At 42.1% G+C, this 23,060-nt stretch overlaps 2 protein-coding genes across 3 annotated transcripts in view; one reads left to right on the top strand and one right to left on the bottom strand.

The window, feature by feature from the left end:
• The window catches only part of BRF1 (BRF1 RNA polymerase III transcription initiation factor subunit), a 173,322-nt gene that overhangs the window by 67,217 nt on the left and 83,045 nt on the right, over window positions 1–23,060 (top strand). Inside the window, exons 4-7 of the mRNA XM_066552916.1 lie at window positions 1,968–1,999; window positions 10,722–10,794; window positions 19,814–19,963; window positions 21,493–21,586. Coding sequence (XP_066409013.1) covers window positions 1,968–1,999; window positions 10,722–10,794; window positions 19,814–19,963; window positions 21,493–21,586 — 349 coding nt within the window. The remainder of the gene's footprint in view (window positions 1–1,967; window positions 2,000–10,721; window positions 10,795–19,813; window positions 19,964–21,492; window positions 21,587–23,060) is intronic.
• On the bottom strand, window positions 12,658–15,647 carry BTBD6 (BTB domain containing 6). 2 transcript variants are annotated; one of them, XM_066552918.1, is made up of 5 exons: window positions 15,512–15,644; window positions 14,965–15,262; window positions 14,677–14,767; window positions 14,280–14,398; window positions 12,658–14,048 (listed from the first exon to the last, which is right to left on the bottom strand). In XM_066552918.1, exons 2-5 carry the CDS (start codon window positions 15,171–15,173, stop codon window positions 13,016–13,018), a joined length of 1,452 nt encoding a protein of 483 aa, XP_066409015.1. In that variant the 5' UTR covers window positions 15,174–15,262; window positions 15,512–15,644; the 3' UTR covers window positions 12,658–13,015. The 2 variants fall into 2 exon arrangements, with proteins under 2 accessions (XP_066409015.1, XP_066409014.1); XM_066552917.1 differs by having other exon boundaries at window positions 14,965–15,647.

Genomic DNA, 23,060 nt, shown 5'->3' with positions numbered 1-23,060 from the left:
TGTGTATTTTACAGATGGTTTTTGTTAGCAGTTTCCTTACTGTGTTAAAATTTCAGATTAATGTAATGTCTTGCATAATACTACCTATAATGGATTTCTGATTTTTTTTTTTCAGAGCCATAGTGAATTTTCAGCTAATTAACTACCCAGCATTGCTGTGGTTTTTAATGTGGAAATTAATTTCCACCAAATAATATTAACATAATGTATTAAATTTTGTAACAAATTTGGAGTACATTCATACAATTTCAAATGCAAACTAAGGGTAGAAATGCTCAAGGATAAAAGTTCTTTGCAAGGAAAATGTTTATGTATAAACTGATTACGTTATCTGAATTACTCTCTTTACACAGCTGATAATGTTTAGGAGAAATGTATTACCCTGGATTACTTGAAGAACATTCACTAATACACTAATATTACCACAACATGCACCAAACTACACTGGCGTCCCTGCATTTTGTTTAATGCTGGATTTCTTAGCACATTGCTGCATGCAAAAACTCACACACAGCCCTGCATACATTTTTTCTTTGCATGTCTCACTCTTTCCCCTTCTCTCACGCTTTACCTTGACACTCCTTTTAATGATAAAACCCTTTTACAACATGTGAGCCACACCTGAGTAGCTGATAGGATATCCAGCATGTGCTCATTAACAGCAGCAAAAGGGCTACCTTTGCACCTTGGGCTTCATGGTGCTTTCTTTTATTTTTTCCTCCTCTGTTTTGGACAATGTTTAGACAATGCAGCCATAAGTGTGCTTGCTTTCAGTTAAATCTAATGGAAATTTGTAGTGGTTTGGCTTGTTTTTAACTATTATGTTTTCCAAGTGTGCCCATAATGAGTAGATGGTGACCTAATATTTTGCAGCAGCACAGGATATCATGAAGGGAGTGAAAACTGAAAGGTAACACTGGATTTGCTTGGGTGGAGAAGGGAGCAGCCAAAGCAGCTTTCCCTTCCCAGATCTTTGACCTCATAGAAACTTATATCAGTTTTCTTAGTTTGCTCTTCCATCTGTGTTTCTGGGCTCTTAAGCTGGCATAGGAGACTGATGATATGTTATATTCAGGTGTAATAAGGGTGTTCTATCTTGATGCTATTACTGTTTTTAGTTATCATAGAATAATAGAATGGCCTGAGTTGGAGTTAAAGGTCATCCAGTTCCACCCCCTGCCTTGTGCAGGGACACCTTCCACTAGTCCAGGTTGCTCCAAGCCCCATCCAGCCTGGCCTTGAAGACATCTAGGGATGGAGCATCCACAGCTTCTCTGGGTAACCTGTGCCAGGACCTCAGCACCCTCACACTAACAAATTCATTCCCAATATCCAGCCTAACCCTACTCTCAGTTTGAAGCCACTCCCCCTTGTCCTGTCACTACAAGCTCTTCTCCATCTTTCTTGTAGGCTCCTTTCAGGTATCAGAAGGCAGCAATTAGGTCATCCCAAAGCCTTCCCTTTTCCAAGTTGAATAATCCAAATTATCTCAGCCTTTCCTCATAGCAGAGCTGCTCCATCCCTCTGATCATCTTGGTGGCCTCCCCTGAACTCTGTCCAGCAGTTCAGTGTCCTTCCTGTGCTGGGATCCCAGGCTGGGGTGGGGTCTGAGCAGAGCAGAGGACTCCCTTACCCCTGGGTCTTTCTTGGGCTGCAGGATATGGTGAGTGTTGTAGGTCACACAAATTGATGGCTTGCTCTTTGAGACCATCTCACCACTGTGATCATTCTATTACTGTCAACTTGAGCAGTACATTCAGCAGGTGCTGGCAGGGTGTTGTAGGCAGCTGAACAATTAACTGGATGTTGGCTGTTAGCATAAGTGGTGAATTGACCTAACCCATATTTGGTTTCTTTAACAGTTAACCTGGGTTTATTTCTTCCCTTACTTTGGCTGGCTAATGAAATGAAATTAAGAAATACTGTCACATTCAAGAAGCATGTATGTTCCTTGACTTCTTTCACAGACATGTTACTTGACCTCAGTGACCTTCTTCAGGTATTGTACCCTTTTTTATTTTGACTTTTTTTATTAATTGTTAAAGTTTAATTTTTTAAACTTTAAATTTGTTTTAATTTTTCTTTAAAATATCTGAGTGGAAAATCACTGGGTTTGGAAATCTGAGTAATTTTCCAGTAATATTAAATGTCAGAAAAAATTTTTGCTCTTAATGCTGCAAACAATGTAGAAGGAGTTGGTATGATCCTTTCATCAGGATTCAGAGTCACTGCAGTGGCACAGGGTCAGATGCTGCATATTTTTAAAACAACAGTTGTTGACGACAGAAATAACCTTTTTGGTAGGTAATGCTGCATAAATGTATTCGTGCACTTCAGAACTGTGTTTTATAAAATGTATTTTGAGAGAAATACGAACTTGCTCTGTCTGTAGAAATAGAAATGGAAATAGAAATAGAGAGCTCTACTGACATATGTTGTCCTACTCTCATTCTCTCTGTTACAACTGTTTTACATACAATGAGAGTAGGTTACTTGCATCTATTTTTGTCCTCCCAGCTGTCTTGGTAAATGGCATCCCTCTGAAGACTATTTATTGCTTGAAGCAATCTGCTGGAATTGCAATAATCAAATGCATCTTTAATTCTGAAATTTAGTAACTTTCTTCTCTTTTCTAAACTCTGATTGAATTATTTTGATTGCTCACGACCAAACAGTGCATGTGTAGAATGAAGGTTTGTTTTCCTTCTAAACACAGGTAATTTTTCATGGTGATGGTTTTGAAATAGAATGATCACAGTAATATGAAGAACAGTCACAATGTGAACTAGAAGAAGAGATATTGTATCTGTAAGAAGAAAAAGAAAAATGTATTGTCAGCAGAAACAGACAAGAAAAATTGATTTGTCTTCTCCCCTCTGTGCATTCCAGCCAGAAAAGATTCTGAGATGGGACTTATGGGGGACCAAAAGGTTAAAGAGAGGTAACTGAGGAGATGGGAGAGACAGAAATATATGAGTAGTAGGGAAATAATCAACCCCTGAAAGAGAAAAATCCAAGATTTCAGTGTCTTGACTTGCATTTAACTGTCTTCTGATGAGCTCTACTTTATGGCTTCTTTAAGGTGAATCTGAGCAAACAGGAATGTTGAATGTTATTGTTAACTCTACCTATCCAGAAAGTCCTGTTTAAGAATACATAAATGAGTTTTTCAGGTTCTAGCTTGATGTTTTTTTCCTCCTCCACAAGTCTGTTTAAAAAAAAAAAATCAAACAAGCAAAGCCACAAACCACACAGAAAACCACAACTACAAATCGAGCCAAAAAAAACCAACAAAAAAACCCACCCAAGCCACCTTGGTAGCAAAACATTTGTGGCCCAGGCAGTAAATTTTAGTACATTCAGTACATTCTGCTTTAGATAAGTCTTTGCCCACAAAACCTAAAAAAGAATTATTTTTTCAAAAATAGTTCATTAGATGATACTATTTTACTTTGAAGAGCCTCTTTTTTTTCAAGGCCTACTCTGCTATCCTGAAGTTGGGATATAAATGTTCTTAAAGAAGAAGAGTTCAGAGCAGCAGTAGTAGTGGTGGTGGCAGCAAATTACTTTCCAAACTACTTAATTTGTTCATACTCATCTGTACAAGATTTGTCATAAGTGGTCCAGGTAACTGTTTTTCTTAGTGAGATGAGAAAGGTGTTGATTTTATATCACAAAAAAGTCACATCTGAAGTCTAAAAAATGAGCTACTGCTGACCTGCACCAACTCTGGCTTAGAAACTAATAGTGAATGCTGAGATATGCTGAGTTTTTTCTTCAGAATGTTCCTGATGGAGACAATCTGGAAGGATGTTTCTGCAGCTCAGTTGCAGTGGGAGGTGAGGGACCTGCAGGGCCCTTTGTCATCTGGCTGCAGGAATTTTGTTAAGAAAGTCACCACATGAAACATCCTTACAGATTGTCTCCATGGAGGCTGCTGACTGAATTATTGAGCACCCTGAATTAGGTTTCAGTGGATTTGAGGGTGAAATAATCATAGAATCAAAAGACCTCCAAGACCACCAGGTCCAGCCATCAACCACCACCATGTCCACCATTTAACCAAGTCCTGAATCTGCTGTTCCCTACAACTCAGTATTTGTTTAATGATATATATTATATTCTTTTTCTCTTGCTGCTCTTTAGAAAAAAAGTGGTAGAGGTAATTCTAAGAATGCCCTCTTAGGCTGTGGTTTGTACTTGTTGTACAAGCCCTCTTCCAGTCTTTCTTGAATTACTTTGGGACTTAAAAATATAAAAAAATAAAAATAAAATATAATTTAAAAAAATGTCCCCTACAGTGTAATGTGCTTTTAGGATAGTATTGTGCTGCTAAAACTTAGCAATAGAGGAGACTAATTTTTACTGTTAATGGCAGTCTGTTTAAAAAGTCATATCAGTTTTCCTCTTATGCTGATGACTGAGATGTGGGAGTTTGTCTTGTTCCACTGGGGAACTGCTGCATTTTCATAAGAATTTTTGGAGCTTCAAAATTGCTGCCATCTTGGGAAAAGACAAAAAGTCTTTTTTTTTTGTCTTTTTTTTTTTTAATTGGAAAGGCAATTTCCTTGGGTGTTTTATCTTCATGTAAAATACATCTTACATCTTGGAAATCTCCTGTTGAAAGTGTTGTTGGATCCAGAATGCCTCTGATACATTTGGACTTCAAAGCAGGATCTGAAATGATCTGAAAATGTCCAGAGCCCTGCTACAAATCAGGCGCCTTCCTTGTGCTGAGCAGTCGTGCTGCTTGTTGATTGAGTTGGAAGGACAGGGAAAGTACTTGCTTATATTTTCAGATCCTGCATTTTACTTGCAAATATAGTCCTTAGAGAGGTCTGCAATCAGGCCTTTTGTTTGCTTTTTTGTTAGTCCAATGTAAGCAACAGGCCTGGCTTGTTTAGGAGAGCTGCAAAGCCTGTCTAGCCTTGGCCAAGTTCTGAACAGTTTAGGTTTTCTCCCATCTTTCCAAGCATCCCATTCCTTGCACCTGGAGAACTGTTTGGCTGAAGTTTCATCTCAGTGTGGTGAAAGGCTGCCTTTCACATCCTCAGAAATGGCTGGGGGTTTTTTTAGTCTCTTGTCATCTCCAGTGTCATGGTCTTTGCAATGGGGTCGCAGAAGGCTTTGGGGAAGGGTTTGGCATTGCTCTGATCCCCAGTTTCAGCCTAGTAGAATATAATTTTTAGCATGCCTTATGGTGTGTCCTGTTATTAAACAAGGCTGGTGTTCACTGAAGAGATCTCAGACATCTGAAGAGCCAGGCTCTTTATAGGAGTGTGCAGCAGGAAAATTACCAGCAATGGATGTAATTAATTAAAATGGGAGGTTTCTACTTGATATCAAGAAAAGGTTTTTCACTGTGAGGACAGCCAAGTGTGGAAACAGGTCATTTAGAGCAGTTTTGAAGTTTTTATCCATCAAGGCTCTCAAGATCCAGGGCAACCTGGTCTGTTCTTGTGGCTGAGCCTGCTTGGAGCAGGAGGTTGGGCTGGAGACCTGATGAGATCCATTCCCACCTGAACTACACTGTGGTTCTAGGTAAGGGAAGAGGGATGCCCAAGAAGTGAAAATCAGTGACTAGTACTTGCTTGGTCTCTCTTCCACTTCAGAACAGAACTCTCACCCCTATTTCTTCATCTGCAGTTTGTCTGGTACTTGCTTGTCTAGAAGGATTTTTATTGTGGATTACTTTTGAACACTTATTTTCATTTATTTAATCTAAAGGCAGCATTGGGCTCCCTGACTCTTCTATGATTATTGCAAATTATTACTCTCTGACTTTCTTGCATAGATGGTTTGATAATGGCTTACTGTACTGCTGTGGTATTGGAGGAGGAACTCCAGGACTGCCATGGATGTGATTAGCAGAAGGAGAGTCTCCTTTGGAGTCCCCTGACTGAAGGCAGTGCTTTAAAGCCCAGTATGAGAGGGAAGCTGCTTAGTTTTGATTTGTGTCTCTTTTGAATGACAGCCTGACAAGCTGAGTTTGGTACTTGTTTGTATTTTTGTGTGCTACCTTTTGACTGCTCTAAATGCAGTATGGATCAAAAAAATTAGGATGTTTCAGTTTATTACATGGAGAAAGGTAAAATAGAGTATTCTTTTAAAGACTGTACTGGTTTGCTTCAGTTTTTGATACCCTTTGTTCATTTAAAGTTATTAACATGTTGACTGTATTTGCCTTTATTGCCCCTATGCAAATTGCTGTTGATTGAGTTAATTTAAACAACCTGTTTGGGACCTTCAGGCATTACTACACTAGAAATGTTAATAATGAATCAAATAACCACAGGTGCCTCTTTCCCCAGCAACAGACACTCTCCTTAAAAACTCATTTGCTTTTCGTGCTTGCTTAATTATTTAGGCAAGCAGCCACGGATGTTTCACAGTGTGAATTCTCATCGTGTTCCAACTGCCCGGTCTTTGTCTTTCCAGAGGAATATCTTAACCACTGTCACCATTTGTTGTACTCTGCCAGAATGCCACACTGTGGTCTTGAAAAGCCTTTTTGGAAATTGCTTGTAGAGGGGTTATTGTTTTATAACTTACAGTCCAACAGAAACTTCCATTCAATGGTAGCAGCTTTATTTTTTGCTACTCTCCAGAAGTTAACGTGACCTGGTAACCTGGTAACTGTATGAATGGGAGAGTCTCTGTTTCCCCAGGAGAGTTTAAAATTCTGGAAGGTGTTAGACTGATGAATTCCTGTGTTACTGGAAATGAGGTGTTTGTTGTTATTTCTGAAAGTGGAAGTATATTGGTATTTGTGAACAGATCAGGCATGATGTGAAAGCAAGAGGAAATGATGAAAGGATAAAGAGTCTCCCTGGAAGTGTCCCTTTGAAATCAGTGTCTGATGACTGACAGATGTGAAATGAAAAGACAGTCTCCAAAAAATACTGTGAAGGGCAAAGAGCATAACAAGTAGAAGGATCTTGTTGTGAAGATGTAACTGAATAATTGGAAGCCAATCCTTCACTAAATGCCCCTTTTAATTAACATAATGTGTTTGATAATGAGAGCAGAAATTAACTGTTGGTAAAGGACAACATCTTAGAGAATCTTAAGGTCTCCTCTAAAAAGAGGTTTTTGCAGTGCCTTGGTGAGCACATACTTTGTCTGAAAAATGTCTTCCTACTAAAGAAGCTACTTGGTTTTTTGTTTTGCCCTTTTTTTTAATTTTTAATCTGTGATGGATTCACATGCTTGTAAACTTACTCTGTTAAAAATGAGTTGAATGTAAGAGAATATGGTAAAAACTATCAGGGTATGCAGATATTTTAAAATCTCCCCTCTAGCAGAGGTTGACACCCCTCTTTTGCATTAGGTTGATGCTTAAACTTAGTGATTGCATCAAGTTTTAATTTTAAATTATATTTACATTTTAATATATGGTGAAAATCTGCAAAAAAAGAGCACAAGTCTTATGAAAGTGTATAAAGCAATTGTCTCACTTCAACAGTTTTGATTGGGGAGAGTTTGGAGAAATACTGTTTTTCAGTATGATCCTTTTAAATTAAGGGGAAAAGAGGCTGAAGTTGATGTGGTAAGCTTTAAAGCTGTACCAATCCAAGTTTAAGCCTGAGACATCCTTTTAGAAGGGCATTTTTGTTTATTCACCATTCTAAAAACTCATATAAAATTAGGTTTTATAAATGCAAATGTCATATGATTCTAAATTTGGAACGTTAAGCTTTTGATGGATTGGAGTATATGAATTTTTATAAGAAGTTCTTAATGAAGAAAGAACTAGAAATTAAAGTAGGCCTCTAAATTAATTCTCCTAATTTTCTAAGCTTAATGGAGTGCAGAAAAACCAAATGATGAGAGTAAAGAAAGACCTCTCTAAATGCCTATTTTATATCATATCTCTTCTGTCACGGGATCTGTGTGTGCATGTGAGTAATAGCTGAAATCAGTTATAGAGGAATAAAATTTTAGTGAAAGGGCCACCTTCCACTAAACCCAGGAGATCTTAAATATCATGTTTCAGGAGTTCAGTGGCATTCTAGATTTCTGAGTGAACTTTATGCCATCTTTAATTTTTCATTTATGAGAAGTGCCCCAGAACCCGTGAATATCTGTTAACTTTCAAAGTTGAGAAGCATATTGTTTGAGAGGGCCTGAAGTCATTTTTCCTACTGATTTGCCAGAAAAACTGGAAGCAATTAAATATTCCTGATTCTTTTTGTGACCCTGGCATTGAAAATATGTGAGCTTCATGAGGAAAACAATACAGAACATGGACTGTACTGTATATTTTGCTTTCTTTCTAAATAGGTAGTAACCAGAAACTACAAAGAAATGGGCTTGTGAGCAAAAGAAAGAAATTCCCTCATTTACCATTTCTATTTTAATTTATTATTTTGTGCAAATACATAGCCTGCACCTTGAAGTCAGTCATAAAACACTGATGATGTGGGTGAAGTGGAAAAGCAGGTTAGATTTAAGTGCATTACTTCTCAAATAAACCATAGATCAGGAGACTTTTAGTTAGTCCAAGGAAAGAAGGATAAATAGTATTTGAGCACATTTATTATTCATTTGTCTTTGCTTTAGATTTAATTTGGAAATCACTTTGATTGTTAGAACTTCACTAGAAAAAAATACATACTTCTTTATGCCTCTTCATATTTATTTGCTCTTTATTATTGGGTTTATGGAGAGTTTGCTTGGGAGGAGTTTTAGGGAGTGATGTGGTTTGATGGTGACAACCATCAAGTGTTTGGATGTCATGACAAGGAAAAAGGCTGGAAGGAAAAAATACTTGTTTGGATTAGAGTTTTATGTCGTTTTTTTCCCTAGACTAATATGAGAGAACTAGTTGAGTTTGTGAAGCCTCTAATAGAAACATCATATGTACTTGGCTCCACTGAAGTAGCTTTATTGATTTGTGCAGTGAAATCGTCCTTGCAGAACAAGATCTAAGTGATGAGGTTCAAGATTTATAGTAACTTGGTCTGCCAGCTTAGAAGGCTGAAATTACAGCCAAACACTCATTCTTTATGTTAATATTTTTTAGACAAAAGGTCAAAACAACCATTTTTGAGTTTGCAGTGAATCTAAAGCCAGCTGAAACGCTGCAGACATTTTGCTTTAGTGATACCTGTTCTGTCTCAGTGGCTCATGGAAAGTCACACACTCTCAGGCTCCAGTATCAATTGCCAGATTCTGTAGGTGTGGATTTTTTTCTGCATAAAATTTGGTAACTTATTTCCTAGAAAATAGACTTCTCATTCAGAGGGTATATTTTGCACTTTTCCTTCCCCTAGAATAGTGCTTCTATGTTGTCTGCTATTTCAGGAAGAAAAAGGGCAGTGAAACTTAAGGCTATATTTTTGCATCTTGTAGGCCACTCCAACCATTGGTCAGACACAGCATGAAATACACTCATTTCTCACTAAATATGGAATGAATTACCATCATCTCATGTATAATTGATAGCACAGTCACTTTCAGGATATATGATCATTCTGAGGATATCTTTGAAGTTCTAAGTTCTGATTTGCAAAATATATTTGAGAAAAATACACATTAAGAACATTTTCACGTAAACATTTTGAAGGGCTAGGTGAAAATATGTCAGTTGTTTGGGGGTTTGGTTGTTGTTGAGATAGATATATTTTAGCTAGGTTGGTAGAACCATCTATACACTTGGGAGGAAAGTCTGCTTTTAACCTGATGTTGGCAAAGCTCTTTGATGAAATGGAAAGAGCAATGTTTTTTTTAATTCCATTGGCTTGTGCCATAATCATCACTCAGTTGTGTAATTGGCTGCTAAGTAAACACTTCACTACCCAGGCATAGGAAAGAGAGGGGCAGTTTTGTTCCATAAAAGCAGCAGAGCATATACCATTGTTCAAAACAACCCCAAAACCTTGTAGGAGGATGGAGTTTTGTATACTCACCTTGACCTTTACATATGCCTTGGGGGAAGCAAGGTGTTCATGGAGCTCCATGGGAATGTTTGAGACTGATTGGGAACTGGAGTGCATCCTGCCTTTCTTGCTGACCACAAAAACACAACTTAAGATAGAGAAAGAAAACTTCCTCAGACTTGTAAAATACAAATATGGCTCTCTGTGCTATAAATTGCAAATCAGAGTATGAAGAGTAACTCCTACCCTCAATTTACATCCTCCTGGGTGCAGCAGTGAAGGAGGGGATAGGAGCAGAGCTCTGTCCCTGATGCCTGAGCAGGTTTGGTGTGGTTTAGGGCTTGGGGCACGTAGCACCACTCCTTGATTTGGTGAAAAGTTTGGTGTGTGCTTGTGCAATACTTAATTATGCCACTACAGATGATGCAGAACTGCAATTTGTACTGACTTGTACTTGCTCAGGTTTTGTAATGGTGCAAGATAAATGACACTTTATATATACTGATATTACATTGAAGTCTACTTAATGCCTTATGATGTAATGTGACAACTGAAAAAGTGTACTACAGAGGCAGCACTGAGCCCACTGAAGAGCATGATGAACAACTTTTTATAATTTTTTCAATATAAACTTATGCTTTGATTTACAATGCTAATTTGTGCAGATTTTGACAGGCACTGAGTATTATCCTGTACATATGAATATTGCTTGTATAACTTGAATTTTTTTTAAACAGGTTAAGATTTTGAAAGTTGAGGTTTTCTCCTTTCCATATAAATGTTCTATTAAAAACATTTGTGGTTTATGATCTACATAATGCTTTTTTTGTCTTTTAATAGGTGAATGTCTATGTGCTGGGAAAAACCTTCCTTGTGTTGGCCAGAGAACTCTGCATAAATGCTCCAGCCATAGGTATTTTTTTCAATGATATGACTTTTGACTATTTGAATCTTTTATTCCTATGGTTACTTGAAAAGAAATATGTATGTATGTATGTATATATACACAGTATTGTATGTTAATACTCAAGTAGAAACTTTATAGTGAAGCTGGAATCAATCCAGGCCGAGGAGCATTGCTGACTATAAGAGCCTGTTCTCCTTTATGGAAGAGCTTTTTTGGAACTAGATGTTGTTTTCTTTTGCAAATAGTTTTGTTGCTTTTTCCAAGAGTAATTTGGGCTATACTAAGACAATGGACTGACGTGTAACAAATTTGTGTGTGTCAGCAAGCTCCTGCAGGCCTGTCATGCTTCAATTCCACAGCTGCAACATTTGGTAAGTATTTGCCAAATTTACTATCTGTCGTTCACCTGTAGCTGGGCTGTTCAGTGCTTGAAATACGAGTGGCTTGGTGGAAAATGAGCAACTTTTTCCAAACATGTGAATAACTTCAAACAACACTGAAATTGTAACTGTGATAGGAAGGTGGGGTTTAACCTGTCAAAAGGGTATACAAGCCATTCTCTAGGTTGTGGGTTTAAGCCAAGGGGATTTGTGCCAATTCCAGTTAAAAGAGTGCATTTATAGCGAGGTCTTGTGACTGTTACCCACCACTGTGTAGGAATTATCTGCCTGCATCTTTACCCACTCTCACTCCCACTCTCTTTCATCTGTACCAAGAGAATCAGATGGCTGTGTTGCAGAAGGACAACACAGGCACACCCCTTGAGCTGTTCTGGGCTGGCACAGGGCTGCTGCTTCTGCAGCAAGGGGAGCAGCAGCTCCCACACAGAGCACCGCACAGCTCAGGTCTGCTGCAGAGGTCTTGTTCTCAGTAATCTACTCCCCTTCTTACTTTTCCTTACTTTTTTTGGTCCTTTTTTTAGAGAGAGAAAACATGCAGGATTTGCATTGCAGCTTAGTTTCAAGGTGAAAATTAATGCAGCTTGGGAAAAGGCAAACTTGTTAGATGTAGAGGTACTTGTTATACATGGAAAAAATACTGGTTTAGACTGCTGTTTGAGCACTCTCTTCCAAGCCCAGCCTAAGATTTACAAAATCCAGTAAATATTTCTAATTGGCTCAGCTATCATCATGAGACCTTTGAGAAAAAACTTTTATCACTTTCTGAGGAAAGTACTAGCAGAGAATGATTGCTGATAATGCCTGGGACTGTGTTTTCCAAAAAAGAGCAGGAGGAAAGATCCAACAGCTTTTTTTTTCTTTTTTTTTTTTTTAGGTGGCTTATTTCTAATTAGTAATCTTAAGTGAACCTTAACACCATCTTGCAAGTATTTTTCTAATGCCTGCTGCTCTGTATAAAGATGGGATGTAAATTCAGATAGTTTCTGCCAGTAATACAGCCCTGGGCAAAATTTGTGATGCAGCCCTGTCACTGAATTAATTAACTTCATCTGTGTGTCTTGACTCTGGCCTTTCGAGGGGGGATATAGTTTGACAGGTGCAGTGGCAGTGTTGCTGTTTGGTGGGCAGGCTGGAGGATAACAGAGATGCTGCATGTGAAGGGGCATTAGGAGTTTTCAAATATAACCACAGGATGATTTTCATCAGCTTTGATTATACTGATGGTTTGTCTATCTTCAGCTTGGGCAACACACAAAAAACCCTGAGCTTCCTCAAATGTCAGCTCCTTTTCTCCTGAAGGGAAGATAAAGGCTGCTGATGGATAGTTTCAGTTACCAAGAGAGGGAACCTTCCTATTTGCTGGGTGTGGATGCACACAGGGACCAGACTACAGTGTCATCACCCCTGTTAGCTGTACATGAATTAACACACACGAGCCATAAGGTCAGCAAAGATCAAGTACACAAGATTTAGGGCAAGTAAAAATGTTTTATATTTCACAGATCCGTAAACTGCTCTAGTTTAGAACATTCTGTTTGAGTCAGCTGCAGTCTGCAAGTTAGTTATCTATATACAAAATAAATGCACAGTACGTGCAAAATTTAACATTTTTCTGCATGTTGCAGTCTTAATAATTAAGTCAAATAGCTTATGAATAAATAAAATAAGATTAAATTCAAGAGCATTCCTTCACTTATTTGTATAGCCTGATGTAGCAGATAGGTAAGTAGCATAACATTCCATACTGCTGCAGAGTTCGTAGTAAAACCGAAAAATCCCTTAATGTGCATCATTGCAGCACTGGAATACAATCAAGGTGAAATGCATCATGCATAGAAAATGAGCTCAGGTATTTGTCCTCCTTGTACTCCGGTTCCATTAGTACTGTCCGAGGAGCACTGGAACTGGAACGTCACTTTCCCGCACTGCACTTCAGTCATTCCCTCTTGTCCAAAGTAACTGAGTTCGTTCCCATCCAGAATAGCACTTACATTGTAAAACGTGTCTTGCTCAACCTGCACGGGGTGTTCAAACCACACCGAGAAGGTGTTACTGGAGCCGTCGGAGGTAAACTTTGTCAGATTCTGAGCAAGGACAACGCCTAAGCGCTTCAGTTCGATTTTGACGCTGTATTCAGCTTTGCCACAGCTTGACCCGTACAATCCCAGTCCCGCTATAAATATCCGTTTGTCTACGGCAAACTGAATACTGTCACACCGGCCCCGGTACCTCCACTGATTGCTGCGATACGCAGACGACTGAAACCGGTGGCAGCGCTGAGGCACGAGTCCTTTTCTTTTCGTCAGGGGGAACTCTAGTTTGGGTTTATTTGCGGCTGTGTACCATAGGAATATGTTGTGAGTCTCCTCAAGGGTGAGGATGTCGGACTGGGCAGCTCCGTTGGCAAACTCTTCCAAAGTCATGGTTGGAATCCGCACCAAGTACAAAGCTTTCCCTAATACATTCCTCTTGTTGCGTGGCGTCACCGGCAGCCCTTGCCTTTTGCATTCAGCCTCTGCCCAGTTGAGAACGGCCTCGAAAACTACCACCTCCTTGGTGTTGAGTGCTTCCCGGGTTACAATGATCTCTAGTGTTTGTTGATCTATCTCACAGAAGCCCTCTGACTTCAGTGCCATTTCTGCCTGAGCATCAATCACTTCCCAGCAGCGCTGCGTCAGCTCTGGCTCCTCGAAGAGCCTGCTCTGAGACAGCAGGACACAAGCGTTCTTCGCTTCTAAGCTGGTCTCCAAAAAATTAACGCAAGCCTTTGCTAGGGCCGGCACGATGTACTTCTTGGCAGCATAGAGTGTAGCCAGAACTGTGTCAGCTTCCAGGTCTATTTCATCACTATACATGTATCTAGACGGAGGGGTGAAAAAAAAAAATTAGTTTCTCAGGGAAAAAAAAAAGTAGGCCATGAAAATAATCTATATTCGTCTTTGCTGGCAGTGAATCTGACATTCAGTATTTGTCAGCACATTAAGTAAACAGCAATAAGTGCATATTGCACAATGTCAATTAGGAGATGTATATTTTATAAGCTACTTTGATTCTGTCCATGTAATTAGCAGACTTGTAGTGGTCACTTACTTTAATAGGATTAGAAAGGCTGCAGGTTCCACATCTGGTATATGGATTTCAGATTTGACCTCTGCGAGATCGCCATAAAACATAGCATAGAAGACAGAGCTACCAACTGCCAAAACATACTGGAAAATAAAGAGAGAGAAGCCTCAGTAACATGGATCAGGAACAGCCGAGCGTGCTGGCTTTCCTAAAAGCTACATTTAGCGAAAGTTACAAGCTGCAGTGGAAAGAGAACACTGCCTTAGACTGCTCCCTTTAATTGCAGTGTATATGCGAATTACTTCTGGGATTAGACAAGAGCTATAATTAGGAAAAAAAAAAAAGGTGCCTAGTTGTAAGGCAGGGGGAAAAGGCGACCTGCACAGCAGCATTAAAAAAGCCAAAAATTATCTGCACAAACCTTATGGGCAGGAACTTTCTTGGATGCCCCTGGCGGGCCCACGATGAAGTGAACGTCAGCCATGAGTTCGTTATTGAACATCAGCGCGTTCCTGCAAGCAGGGGAGGGGGGAGAAGCCCCGTTAGCCGCGGGCTGCCCTCGCCCGGTGCCCCAGCCTCCCGCCGGCGGCCCCCGCGGCTCCAGCCCAGCCCTGCGCTCTCGCCTGGCCGGGGCGCAGGTGCACAGGGCGGGCGGGCGCCTCTCTCTCTCCCGCCCGCCCGGGGAGGGTCCGGCGGGCCTGGCCCTTACCTCTCCCGCAGCGTGGGATGGAAGGATTGCCAGTTGGCGCTCTCCAAGTTGTTGTTGTTGAGGTTTTGGAGCTGGGGCGGCGGGGGCGGCTGGGCGCTCTGCTGGAGCTGCAGGGCGTTCTTCTTGCTGTTGGCAGCGGTGGCGGCGGCGGCGGCGTTGCTGTTTGCAATGTTAGTGTTGGTGCTGGCAGGGTAAAGTTCTGCAGCCATCTTCTTCTTCAGGGACAGGGGCACTATCTCATAGCATCCTGGCACCTTGCCGTTTGACCTCACACTCTTTTTGGACTTCTTTAAGGTCTCTGGAAGCAGAAGAAAAAAAGTCAAACACTTCATGATCCTGCCATTGAGGCAACCAGGGGGCAGTGGCATGAGCAAGAGAACTAACAGATCCCAAATGCGAGTCCCACTATCAGGATATTTTGTACGCTTCTAGATGCAGGGTGGCCTTTGGTTTTTTTGGAGTGTGTGCCCGCTCTTTGGTTACCGGCCCGACGCACCTTTCCGGGGGGAAAGGGGTGATGCTGTGTCGGTTCAGTGCCAGCGCTCACCTTGGCTTGTGGGGGGGTCCCAGCCTCCACGGCACTGCCACGACTGCAGCGGGGAGCCCGAGCGGGGCCGGCAGGCAGTTCCTTCCCCAAGGAACGGGGAGAGAAAAATAAAAAAAAATGAAAAAAAAAAAAAGGAAAAACCAAAAAAAAAAAATAAATCCAAAATCCAGCAACAAAACCCCAGGAATCCGGCAGAGGCGGTGGGTCAGGAGCGAGAGTCAATCCACAAATCCTCCGAGTGCAGCAGCCCGGCGAGGGTGAAGCGCAGCCAGCCGCCCGATCCCCGCTGCCAGTGCTCCGCTCCGTCCTTCCCGGCCCGCCGGGGGCACATCCGCGGCGGCCGGGCCGAGCCGAGGCGGCGGCTCCCTGCAGTCCCGCTCCCGGGCGGCCCCGCCGCCGCTCGCACCAACTTTGCTCCGGTCCCCGCGGCGGCCGCCGCCGCTGCTGCTGCTGCTGCTCCTCCGCGCTCCTCCCGCCCGCGCCAGGGGCGCTGCTGGCCCGCGGGGCGCCCCGGCTCCTCCGCGGCGGGCGGGAGGGATGCGGCGCTGCCCTGGGCGCTCCCTTGGCGGTGGGATGCAGCGCTACGCGGCCGGGCTCGGCGCGGCTCTGCCGGGCCCTGCCTCCGCCTCCCGCACTAAGAGGCAGCGGCCGGGCCGCGCGTCACGGTCTCCCGCGCCAATGGCGAGCGCCGGGGCGCGGCGGGGAAAGGGCCGCCCCTTGCCCGCCCGTCATCCGCCCCCCCCGGCGCCTACGTGCGCAGCGCCGGGCGCCCGCCGGGAGCGAGCCCCGCGGTCCCCCGCGATCGGTCCCCCCGCACCGCCCGGTGTCCCCGCTCCGGCCGCAGCGGGACAGGCGCGGAGGGACGCGGGGCAGCGCTGGGGGACCGCGGCAGGGTGGAGGGGGCGGCCCCGAGCGCGCAGCGCCGTTCCCGGGCGGCCCGGGCGGGGGCGCCGCCGCTCCGCGCTGCGCTGGGGGAGGGCGGGGGGGGGCAGCGCTGCCCCGCGGGGCCGCCCACCGGGGCGCGGGGGGCACGGCCGCGGCGGGGCTGCTCCCCGTGAGGGACGCGCTGCTGGGCTTCCACCCCTCTCTGTGGCCGCCGTCCCCGCCCGGGCCGTCCCGCCCGTCCTCCGGGATCGCTGGGGAGGACTGTCCCCCTCTCTGTGCCCGTTCCCTGGGAGCGACCTGCAGAGGGATCGGCGCTCGCTTCGCTGCGGGCCCTGCCGCTTTCGGTGGGGAGCGCTCTTCGGAGCACAACTCGAAATTGTTCTTACATCCCTCTTAGTGACTATGTGGCACAAAGTTCTTCCAAAAGTCCAAGTTCCAAGTCAGAATTGGGATCAGGAGAGAAGGGAGTTTTCAGCAAAACACATGCTCCTTGCTTAAAACATGAAATAATGTTTTTCTTGTCTACTTCACGGCCCCCAACATCCCCTTTGAGGGAAACCGACAGGGTTTTGGCCGACTGTAACTTGCTCTCGTGTGTGGAGTTGCAGCCCCAGAGGTTACCCAAAGTCAAAGGGAACCCTCCTGTGAGCAGGTGCATCCTTGCTGGTTTGGTGCCCCTGGAACGAAGCAATGTGTTTGGGGTTTGCAGCTTTTAACAGTTCTTATATATTTATTTTCAAATGTTTACATCCATGCAGGACCTGTATATGCTAACCTGGGCTTGGCCTCTGATTTATATATTCACTGTCCTACTTTATTTGGTTTCTTTAAGGCTTGCTATTTAAAACCCACCCACGTATTCATTTTCTGACTGTTTGGTAGCTTCAGAATTCAAATTAACGATGTGCAATGTTTTGTCAAATGACCTGTGGGCATGAATGCCAGCACAAATGTCTGAACAGCTACAATGCAAATGTGTAAATGCTCCCGAAATTCAGCTCTGAAACTCAGCTCCAGAGACAGAGCTGAGAGTTGCTCCTTGCAATCTGGTGAGGTATGTGGTGAAAAGAATGGAGGTAGTTCTGGTCCAATTGCTAGTATTATTAAACTGGCCAAAGTTTGGTCCTGTGAAGTATGACTCCATATAAATAACGGATTGATGGAGGAATGAAAGCTGAAAAGGGGGTTTTCCTAAAGGTGAGCCTATTTCTTTGCATTGTGTATTACTATTATTAATTCAGTTCAATTTCTAGAGAGTACCTCTACCAATGGTAAGTGTAATTGTTGTACCTCTTCAAAGTGAGCTATTGAAGGTTACTTGATTTGTGCAAAAACCAATAACAGGGTTACAAAGAAAATTGCCAGGGGAGGGAGGTCTTGGGCTATACGTCCCTTCCAGAGATGCCAGGTGGATTTTACCAAAATACCCAAAGTGGCATGGTTCAAGTATTTTCTGGTAATAGTATGTTAGCCAACAGGGTGGCTAGGAGCATTTCCAACTGTTTCAGCAACTTCAGGATTAGTTATTAAAGTATTTTTGGAACAAATAATTCCAAGATACAAGATTATGGAAGCAATAGACTCAGATAGGGGAACTCATTTTACACGATCCTTCAAGGGGTTATGAGTGCTTTAGGAATACAATGGAACCTCCATATCCCCTGGCACCCCCAGAGCTCGGGCTGGGTTGAAAGAATGAATGGACATAAATGGAAATAAAGAAACACCTTTTGAAGCTGGTGATAGATACTAAGATGTCATGGGTACAACTCTTGCCACTGGCTTTGGCAAGAATAAGGGCCAGACCCAGAGGACATAGTCAGTTATCTCCCTTTGAATTGATGTTGGAATTCCTTCCCCTTGTAATTCTCAACCTAGTGTGGGGATGGAATAAGTGATGTATTTTTAAAGCAATATGTGGCCAGGATACTGTCTGCTCCATTCTGGCAGCTGCAGGAGCTGAAGCTGGGCACTCTTGGGATAAGAAGAGATGGAAAAGCAAACGAGGCATTGCTACATGTTCCTGTAGTACCAAGAGCAAAGTTTAGATGTATGTTGAACCCCAGGCTATGGCTTCTGAAAGGTTGGGTTTTTGTTGTTGAATTTGGAATATGTCATTTCTCTAGAGTAGAGCTTCATAAAGTCATACTTGGAAGTGCAGAACGCCTGCCCTTAGAATCATGGGGATTGATAAAGTTCTCCTAAACCTTTGATTTTTGAGGCATGTTTGGGTCATGTTTGCAGCCTGGAATTTCTTCAGTTTTGAGGGAATTTGAGGTTGGAAGTTCTTGCTTTATAAGTGCTTTCATTTAAATGCTTCTACAGGGCTGACAGGCACTATCACCTATGGTGTGATCTTGGTAATTATGGATAGCAACAGGGGCATCATTGTTAGGACTTGGTGCTAAATGAAACTGCTTTGATTAGTTGTAAATCCCTAAGATTTTTACAGTATTTTGAGCTGAATTTTCATCTTTATCGGTTTAAGTGCCCACGTAGGGGACCAGCAGAGGAAATTGAGTTGAGACTAATAGTTAACAATTTACCGTACATCATGGATTTTCGGTCAAGTGATAAAAGGCTGGCAGGAAATGAGAAATTGATATCTCAACTAAGAGTAAACATGTGTTAAGCGTAGCTTTTACAAGATTGTTTGATAAATTATAAATTGGTTTAGGCAGAGCACAGTCTGTACTGACATATTTTGGTTAGTTTGAAGCTCTTAACACCAACGCTTGAAGTAAGTTTATACATCTGGAGGCAGATCTGTGGCCGATGTAAATTGTCATAGTGCTAATGATGTTAATTGGGTTCCAGCACTTTATACTGATGGAAGTCTGCTTTAGTGTCTGTAATAAGCAGTGTTTTGTATTCTTGGAATGTGAGTCTGAGAAGCAGCTGGAATTATCTTGGAAAGTAACTAGATTTTTGTTAAGGAGGATTTTAAGCAAATGAATTTTTTTCAAGCTTAGTTGGTAGTTAGGTTTGAGATGAAACATGCAAGTTACCTTGTTACTTTTTGAGAGATGTTGGAAGTTTTGGGAGAGATGTTAGAAGTTTTGGGCCTAAATTGTATCCTCATTCTGCAAAAGCTTTTGTAAATGTTTCACTTTGGACATGGTTTCTCTGATACCAGTAACACTGCACGCATGTCACTGTCAGCATGTGCAGCCTTGGATGCTGAAAAGCATGTAGGAATATTTGTGCAGTGCTTTAAAGATCTCCTGTGTAGAGAGCAAGAAATTATTTTGTTTTAGGTTATCTAAAAAAGCTTCTAAAGCTTAGTGGTAGAGGATCTGCCCAGCAGCACGGTCTCTATTTGCTGAGGTGAAGCCAGACCAGCCCGGCAGCCTTGCTGCGCTGCATTTCCTAAATCCATGTTAGGGCTTGGCATAACTGTGTTTCTTTCTGTTGCAGATCCGTGTTTGTACATTCCCCGTTTTGCACACATGCTGGAGTTCGGGGATAAGAACCACGAGGTGTCCATGACGGCTCTGAGGCTGCTGCAGAGGATGAAGAGGGACTGGATGCACACGGGGCGCCGGCCCTCGGGGCTCTGCGGGGCGGGTACGTCCGAGCCTGGCCGTGCCCCTTCCCCCCTTCTCACTGGTGATATCCATCTTCTAGGAGTTTTGTTCTGTCAGGCATCTACAGATTATATAGGTCTTCATGGAAATAGTTTTTGGAACTATAACTTCATTTTTGCCCTTGCTCCTACAGTACTTGCTCAGACCCTTTGTAGCTTACAGTTTGAAATTTTTTTAAGCTCCTTTCTGGTGCTTTTCTTGCCCCTGCTCTGCAGGCTCTAGCTGCTAAAAGGTTTTTTTGTCAGCTAAAATGACACCATTAGTACAAGCACTTTGATTTGTGTCTTTACACAGAGTCTTATGCAAGAAGTGCCCTCTTTGACCTGTTTTGTGAGAAACTATTTTTCTCTCCTTCTTCATCTTTTTCCAAGATCCATCACTGTCATGATGCTTGCATAAAACCTGTGGGTTTGGGAGGGCCAGGTTAAAAGACAGTAGCCAGTGGGGTCAGAGTAATGAAGAGTGTAGGTAGTCACAGAGTTCGTGTATGTGCATTATTTTATTTGAAAGATCTTACATGTTTATGCATGAATGATGCTCAAACCTTTGAGAACCCAGGACTATGCAAAATTTTTTTGGCATTTCTAGCCCCTTTTTGTTAATGGTACAACTTGATGTTGCACATTGCTAAAAATTTGAATATAGGCTATAGGAGAGCAGTCTGCTCTTTGATGTGCTACATGGGCTGTATCCACACAAGCAAGTAATTTAATTCTACAGACATGGATCAATAGATGGGAGCAGGTGGTGCTGAGCCCCCTCCATCCATCCATGCAATATGCAGCTCATGTGTTGGACTGTGGACTGGGTTTAGTTTGGTTTCCTGGCTTAAAAGTCTGTGCCACACACAGCTCCAATGACCACTTGTTAGTTCAGCCCTGATGTTCCTGTTAGGAGCACTCTAAACACATACCAGAAGTAGAGCTCTGGTGTAGTTTCCTCTATAAAAAAGCATTTTTTTATGCTTAAAACTGCTCTGTGTACCGAGCTACTGTATGATGAGTGGGGTGGTACTTCAAAACAGAGCTGGTGCTCTGAATCAAGATACCATGTAAATGCAACTGGTTATCTGGCATTTAGAGGGTCCTGCAGGAGAGCACTTGGACACCAGCAAGACAAGGATAGTAGTGGCAGCAATGAGGAGACCAGCTTAGGCATATTCAGTGTTTCTCTGGAGATCTTTTTATTTGGGACAGAATTCAGTGAGTCCTGCTAAAAAAATGGTAGCTGAAAATAAGTGATCATTGAAATATTCTTGTGCTGTAGATAACCACTGTTTCCCAAATGTTAAAGCACAGAATTTTTCAGGGTACAACTTGCAGTCAGCTTAGTGGGTAGAAAGCAGAGTTTGTGAAGTCGGGTCCATCACCAATATTCAGGGACATAGCTGACCATGGGCATTTACAGCTCCTTAGCTGAAGGCAGGGACAAAGATAACCTGACTGTTTCCTGCTTTTCTTCAGGAAATTTCCCTCTTTTTGATATTAACTTTCCCTGCTTGTTCTCTAGCTCTGCTAGTGGCAGCAAGAATGCATGATTTCCGACGGACTGTTAAAGAGGTCATCAGGGTGGTGAAGGTTTGTGAGTCCACATTAAGGAAAAGGTCAGTGCAGTCTTACTGCTTTTATCTTTGGTTTACAGTACTGAACAGTGATATAGTCTAAAATAAATGTATATTAGAGAAAACCAGGTTGTTTTTGTAAGTGCCATGAATCAAATAAGTGTATGTTTTAGCTGGTCATTTTAAAGTACCAACACCTTGCCTCTTATGTAAGGCCTCAAATGCTCAGCAAAGATGGTAAGGACCACTGTGCCTATTTAACAGGTGAAGACTTGAGAGCAAAATAATGCTGTGTCAGTAATATTAACAGTATTGTCATGTCCTCAGAAAAAATAATTTATTGATTCTCAAAGCTGACAGTCTACTGTGAGTTTTTTTTTTCATTAATCTAGAAGCCAAGTGATGAAAAGTCTTGTCTTTAAGCTGTTATCGAACAGAACTTTCCAAAATATTTTGCTGAAGTGTTCATTTTTGGTAGTGTTGCGCTGCTAACAAATAGAAGACAGCACAGTGAATCTAATTATAAGTTCAGTGAAGGATCCCCTGAAAATGGGAATTTTTCAAGTACCTTTTGTGTGTTTATTTTTTTAAAGATCAAGTAGTATTTTCCATAGTTTAATGATGCAAGCAGATAGCCAGTTTCTGTCATTTTACTTTTGAAAGGTTGTAGCATACTCTTTCCCCATAGGTTGAGTTAAAAATGACCTGATAGAAATGCCATGATTTCTGTTGCCTACAGCTGGAAATTCTTCTATCACCAATATATTCTGATATTTGTTCCCCCAAGGTCTGTCTTTAGAAAGCTTCCTTAGTGTCTCTCTTCACCTTGCTGGGATCAGCTTAAGCACATCCAATTGAACATAATACTTGTTAAAAATATTCACTTATTAATTGTGGAAAATGTTTTCTGCCAGATCTTCATTGGTGGAACAGGAATGATGCTATTTTCCAGCTATGCATGGGTGGTATAAAGTGTTTTAAATGCTTCCAGGTACTACAACCATGAGGATGGAGCAGTACCAATGCCACCTTTTTTTCTCTGGCCAATAGGTCATGTGTTTCAGTTGTGCATTTTGTATGATTAATGAGTTATGCATCACAATCTGCTCCAAGATGCTTTGGTTAAATAGCTCAAGAGTTTGTACTTACTAAGAAAATAAGCATAATAAATTAGAGTTGGAAGGGAAATTAATTTGAACAATTGTTTCAAGCGAGAAAATCTTACTTCAAAATTCATGCTTTGAAATGTTTACTCAAGTCACACACATCAACTAAAATGACAGCCTTATTTACTTTGACAGGGTAAACGTGACAGCTGAATTATTTTCAGGCAGCTATAATTACAACTATTTATCACGAATCTATAAATTTGATTGATGTTTTTCAAATAAGAGCACGTTATATAGTACTTAAGGAAGGCAAATAAAAAAAAAACCTTTGAATAACTCTTTCTGCACTCTAGTTTTTTTCCTCTTCTTTCAAAAATTCCTTTCAAAATGCCATCAAATAGAATTTG

The sequence above is a fragment of the Molothrus aeneus genome, chromosome 6 (assembly GCF_037042795.1).
Source record: "Molothrus aeneus isolate 106 chromosome 6, BPBGC_Maene_1.0, whole genome shotgun sequence".
Classification (NCBI taxonomy): Eukaryota; Metazoa; Chordata; class Aves; order Passeriformes; family Icteridae; genus Molothrus; species Molothrus aeneus.
The sequence above is the reverse complement of the archived record's forward strand: the minus strand, read 5'-3'. Positions and strand labels throughout refer to the sequence as shown.

Excerpts from the sequence above, each read along its gene's own strand:
- BTBD6 (XM_066552917.1), bottom strand. The coding sequence starts at position 15,332 with ATGCCACTGCCCCCTGGTTGCCTCAATGGCAGGATCATGAAGTGTTTG. Across the intron at positions 14,768-14,964 it reads CATCCCACGCTGCGGGAGAG|GAACGCGCTGATGTTCAATA; the intron begins GTAAGGGCCAGG and ends CCCTGCTTGCAG. Across the intron at positions 14,049-14,279 it reads GCCTTTCTAATCCTATTAAA|ATACATGTATAGTGATGAAA; the intron begins GTAAGTGACCAC and ends CCCTCCGTCTAG.